At 39.9% G+C, this 5811-nt stretch overlaps 1 protein-coding gene across 1 annotated transcript; it reads right to left on the bottom strand.

The window, feature by feature from the left end:
- Positions 1-379: 379 nt before the first annotated feature.
- Positions 380-5603, bottom strand: LOC131145660 (importin subunit beta-1). Its single transcript, XM_058094858.1, has 3 exons — positions 5456-5603; positions 1837-4260; positions 380-1741 (listed from the first exon to the last, which is right to left on the bottom strand). The coding sequence occupies exons 2-3, from the start codon at positions 4251-4253 to the stop codon at positions 1543-1545; spliced, it is 2616 nt and encodes an 871-aa protein (XP_057950841.1). The 5' UTR covers positions 4254-4260; positions 5456-5603; the 3' UTR covers positions 380-1542.
- Between the last annotated feature and the right edge of the window lie 208 nt (positions 5604-5811).

The raw sequence follows: 5811 nt of genomic DNA, 5'->3' as shown, positions 1-5811 counted from the left end.
ATCCTGCAAACCAAACATGATTACTTTATCTCAACTCTTTCCTACCCTCCCCCAACCAAATACGAGAAATAGTTCCCATCCTTTCCTCACCAAGATTCCTCACAATCTGCCAACAACTAAAAGAACAAAAGAGAGATCAAAAATATTCTATCTTTTCCTTTCCATTCACTCATCAAGCATCACACAAGGAAAATTCGAAAAACCTTTTTCTGACTCCTGAGAGCCTGTCAGAGCTTTCCAACCACCGGTGTAAAAAGCTAGAACCAGAGGAATTCCATTAGAAAGAAGTAAAAAAGCATTCCAGCCACCCAGAGATGCATGAAATCATTCTTCCATGGCAATTCAACTTCTGCTGAAAAACAGAATGATACAAGGAATATGCAAGAACACATCCAAATTCACATAAATCTATAGAGAATTTATGACATATGGCTCAAAAACTTGAAGATGAGGTGAGGCTACAAAATACACCGCCCCACCTAACAAGTGACAACTCCAAATACTTTTTTTCTTTTTTTAAGGTTTTCAACCCTTCCATTGTCATCATAATTGGTGACATTTTCAATATAACACTCTACAGAAGGCAATCATCAAAATATGACTACACATTTCGAAAGCACAACTTCAAAAAAAATCTATACTTTAAAGGCAAGGAGAAAGGCAGCACACATGATTTCATGAATGCATGCTATTGAACATTTGACTTACAAGACACCTATTGTAACAATGGTAGGAAATGAAATAGAGTGATGCAGGAAGAAATGCTCTCCAGAGTCTGCGGGTGACCACTAAAAACCCACACTATTAAGTATACAAAAATGCGAATGAGGTGAAATATGATATGACCCGACCTTAACTAACAAAACAAATTGATGACCTTGAACAATGCAAGACATTAAGAAATAGAACCGAGGGAGTAGGCAAAAAGGCGATGGGGGATCAAATGTGAAATGCAACGGCAGGGTGGCTTTAAGTGTTACAAAACTCGAACCAACTTTCTGCAGTAATTCACTCCAAAACACCCAAAAACCAGGGAGTGGTTTTTAAGTGTTACAAAACTCAAGCCAGCTTTCTGCAGTCATTCATTCCAAACACCAAAAACCACCGGTGAGAGAACAGCACTACCGGGATGGTATGGGGGTTATCAGTTATCACTTAAGATATTCAATCTCAACCATAAAAATTCCGTCAACGATACAGTGAACTCAAGAGGAACCGAGGTTGTGCCCATTCAGCATGTCACTGCAACAAATCCCTTCCCACCCCATATTCTCCAGCACCAAAGAATACCTTTTCCGCTTCCAGAGGAAGGCCTCCACCCATCTTTGCAAAGCCATCACTTCCCATTCCTCGATGACAAAAGAAAAAGAACCCGACCCCATGGTGCTGATGCAAGAGTTAGTGACAACTTGAAGGATGATTCTGTTGTCTGAAAATAGCAATGACCCGACACATTGTATGCAATCCCAGACCCCGACTCGACACACCCGATGCATGCAGGGACTTCTAAAAGGAAAAATAATTTACCAAGTGGCAGCAGCCTCAAACAGAAATAGCACGACTGATGGCCAACTTGGCCCATTCAGCAGATTCTTTAATCAAATGGTCCTCTGAGGACAAGCATTCATTTAAAAAGTCTTTGCTTGACAGAGATTGCTGGATCAAAGAACCTGCATTACTTCCCAGAGTATCAGCTAGATCTCCAAGAACCCCAATGGCAGTTTTCATTACCACATCATCCCTACAAGAACATTGATAAGAAAATTAGTAAAACATAAAATACACATTCCAAATCAAGAACAAAAAATTTAAGAATAGATTTTAGTATAAACTAACATGTCCTTCTCAAGATATATGCTATCCAGGAACTGGAGGATGTGAGGTGCATATGGAATCAAGAGCTGAGTTTTGGGAGAGTTCTTGAAGCCTTGAAAAATTCCAGAATATGCCTCCAAAATCCCATTTCTCAAAAGATTGGTGTACTCTGTCATTTCATCATCGGCACCTGATGTATGGGCAGACAACTCAGCTGCACTCTGAAGCATGGGCATAGCATACATGAGGTACTTCTCGAAGTTCTCACCTATTGCCAGTGCTATGTCACCAAAACAGGAGAAGATAGGAGGCTTCACAGATCTGTGCAACTGGTTACTTGATAAGTCTTTAAGTAGTTGCGTCATAATTCCATCACAATAAGGTAGAATCTTGTCCTCCAATGCCCTGCATATATCCCCCACCACCCCAACCGTGACAGCACAGACTTGGTACTCCTCAAAATTCTGAAGACCCATTTCCAAATATTTATAAAACTCTGGCATATATTTTGCAAAATCCGGGCCTGTTGAATAGGCAAGGGCTCCAATTGCAAGCATTGCCTCCTCGTGGACTGTGGCACTTCTACAAGCGAAAACCCTCAAGAAAAGTGCCATGATCTGATCTGCATACTGCATGAAAACATACTTGGTCGGCTCTGATGATCCTAGTTTCTGAATGATGACCTGGAGACATCCGCAGAGAAGGCCTTGTAATTCACCCTGCCTCTCTCTTTCTTCAGACGAAAGCTTCTGAGCCTCAAGTGTCTGGTGAAGCTCCAACATAATGACAGGAACAAGTTGCAACACCATGGGAGCTGTTTCATCAGTTGAACACCTCACTACTTCATTCAAGGTTTCATATGCAGCAGTCCTTAAACGAGATTCCCCAGCATCTTCTCTGTGAGTGACTGTGAGAAGTGACTGAACAATTTCTTGGAAAAAAGGAGTCAGGGGAGATGATGAACCCACATCTTCATAACCTTGGGCAAGAAAATAGAGAGCACCACAGGCTTTCTCGGCAACATTTGGAACATCTTTCATGCTTTGAAGCAATACTGTGATAATCTGCTGGCAATTTGCATGAGTAATTATGGGTGTTTCAATAGTTGAACCATGAAGGAATTCAAATATTCTTCCCAGGGTCCAAGCTGTAGTGTCCTTCACATGATTATTAGGGTCCTTTGTCAACGCACTGAGCATAAAGTTTAAAGCAACATTGACGATGGGTGTTAACTTTTCAGGGGAAGGACCCTCCAAGATGGAGCCAAAGGCATATGTGGCTGCCTCCCTTTGCCTCCAATCTGGTTTTGTTATGTTCTCTTCAATGAATGGCATAACAAGCGGAACAATATGATCTCCCACTGTCCGTGCAACCAAACCAAGACATGTGCCCCCAGCCATGGCAAGATTCCATGCCCCTTCATCCTGGTCTTGATCCTCCTCCTGCTTAAGGAGTGTCTCCAACAGCATAGGCACAAGGGCAGGAAGTGCTTGCTTAATAAAATAAAAGCAAGGAATATCAGAATCCCCAGTGAAATCACCTCCATATTCGTCTAAGATATCTATCTCTTCATCACAAATTGAGCTCCAAAACTCAATGGCTTGCAGGGCAACAGGTTCCTCATCTTCCCTTACAGCCTTCGCCGTAATATTAAAAATGTCCTGAATGTAAGGGGCTAATTTCTCATAGTAAGTTGAAGAAATGGATACCAAACACTCGAAAGCTGCCTGTCGTATCTTCACTTCTGGGCACAAAGTTGCCTCACAGACAACTCTCATAATGTAATCACGTTCCATATCATTGGTGAAATTTGCTTGAGCAAAGCCCAAAGCATTATACAGCGCTCTTGTTGCAGCAAGCCTAACATCATTGTTTCCCTCAGATGCATTCATTCCCTGAACTACAGCTGTAAGAATTTTATTTACTTGATCTTGATCTACAACATCGGGAGAGACTTCCTCACACAAATATCCCAAAGTCTCTAAAGTGGCTTGCTTGACATGAACTGGAAGCTGATGAATATTTGACAGGAGTGACCCTATCAGCTCGGGCCACTGTTTCTGAGGCAACTCAATACCTGCTATCTTTGCAATGACTTGTGATGCCGTTGACCGAGCATCAGATGCAGGAGATGAAAGGGTCTGTAACAAGCATGTCTTTATCTGAGTCTTTACAGTGTTGTCCAATGACAACCATCTTTGAACAAGCTCAAACTTTCTGTGCTGTTCTTTGGCATCCAAAGCATTTTTAAGGATCAAACCAGCTAATTTGCGGCTGTCAACAGGCTTCTCATCATTAGCTAGCTCCCCAGAAAGAGAGAGCAAGAAGCTGGGTAGGTTTTGCTCCTGAAACTGTTTCAAATTTTCTTCCGCATGCTTCCGAATGGTTCCATCTACTGATTGTGCATTCAAAAGCACCTGGGTAACTTCCATCGCCATATTGTATCTGACGTTTCACAAATTTAATTCATCAGATACATACAAATGCAATATGGGAAACTAAATATGCATAACATAAAAATCCTATCGTCCAAATCTAACAAAAAAATGGTAATGTTGTGAACTCAGTTTTATTTCCTATTTTAAATTGTGAACGTGTTTTTTTCCTTCTTTTTGGGGTGTTACTAAACCGTGTTTGGACACTGAGTAAATCCTGGATGGGATCTGATAAAACAAGAACCTCCACTAAATTAAACCTATAAAAAAACTATTTGAAATGAAATTTAATCCCAATCACACACCCCCTGAGGTGCTCTCTCTCAAACCGAAGCAGCATATCAAGCACTTATTTTTCTCACTTAATTTGTCAGCAATCAATGGAGTATACATCAGGTTTTGGCGTCCTAATCTGTCCTTTGGCAACCAAACCAAAAGCCCTATCCAAATGCTTAAGAAAAATAATACAGCCATAGTCAGACACTACAGAGAGAAATCTAATAACACCAATATCAATAGATCAAGGTAAGTAGTAATTTAAATTTATTCTTAGAACTGTGCAGTGAATCAATTATCATCAAGTGAGCTTGGCAACATACACCAAAAGCACAAGTAAACAAAACAAAAGCACCATAGATCTGAGCAAATATAAAATCTAATATCCAAATGAACGGAACTAAAAAAATCTTGTTCACCAAATATATAATTAAACCAATATACAATATCATAGTTACAGTTGAACTAACACCACAAAATAGATAAAACAAATGAAAAGATTAATATTTGGGTACAATAAAAATCAAACCCAGTGTTAAATTGGATATTTCAGCGAAACCACTATTGACACATCAAAAGACAAAATTTTTCCCAAAATAAAATCGAAACGAACCCAGCAACAATTGAACAGTCAAAATTTCACTTCACTAAGAACAATTACGGATCGACCACATTCAACAGACTAATCACATCAAACCATCGAATTTCCAGAAATTTGCAGAAAACGAGGTCAAATCGAAAGAAAAAAACTTTTAAAAACCAGAAAAACTAGCACAATACACGGATCAAACTTAACATATCCAGCACAATTTCAAGGCAAACAAACAAAATCGGGCCAAATGAATCGAGATCAAACCTCTACAAACACAAATTCGAAGGAAATTAACAATAAACAGAGGGGTTTTGAAGAGAGTCATGATAGCAGTTACCTGGATAACAAAGTGTGGATAGTACCGTAACGGATCGAAAAGAGCGCAACGGCGCTTTGAAACCCTAATAGGAGAGAGAGAGAGAGAGAGAGAGAGAGAGAGAGAGAGAGGACGCGTTTGTAAAAGCTGGACGGGCAATTGAAATCACTATATCAAATTTTTTTGTTAATATTATTTTTATGGGAAAGGATTAGGTGTTCCGCACGCCACATGGTTATCGTACTATTAACTTCAATCACCGTCGGATTGGTAGGCGCATAGTGTTGATTTTTTGACTAAAATCTGTGATTTTCCCAACCTAAAGATAGGATTAATTCATTTAATAATAAGAGTTAATCAGTAGGTTTATTCAGGCC

Source organism: Malania oleifera, chromosome 13, assembly GCF_029873635.1.
Source record: "Malania oleifera isolate guangnan ecotype guangnan chromosome 13, ASM2987363v1, whole genome shotgun sequence".
Classification (NCBI taxonomy): domain Eukaryota; kingdom Viridiplantae; phylum Streptophyta; class Magnoliopsida; order Santalales; family Ximeniaceae; genus Malania; species Malania oleifera.
The sequence above is the reverse complement of the archived record's forward strand: the minus strand, read 5'-3'. Positions and strand labels throughout refer to the sequence as shown.

Bases quoted from the DNA above. Each gene is read 5' to 3' on its own strand.
- LOC131145660 (XM_058094858.1), bottom strand. From the start codon at position 4,253: ATGGCGATGGAAGTTACCCAGGTGCTTTTGAATGCACAATCAGTAGAT. The intron at 1,742-1,836 runs GTTAGTTTATAC...ATGTTCTTGTAG, and splicing joins ATATATCTTGAGAAGGACAT to GGATGATGTGGTAATGAAAA.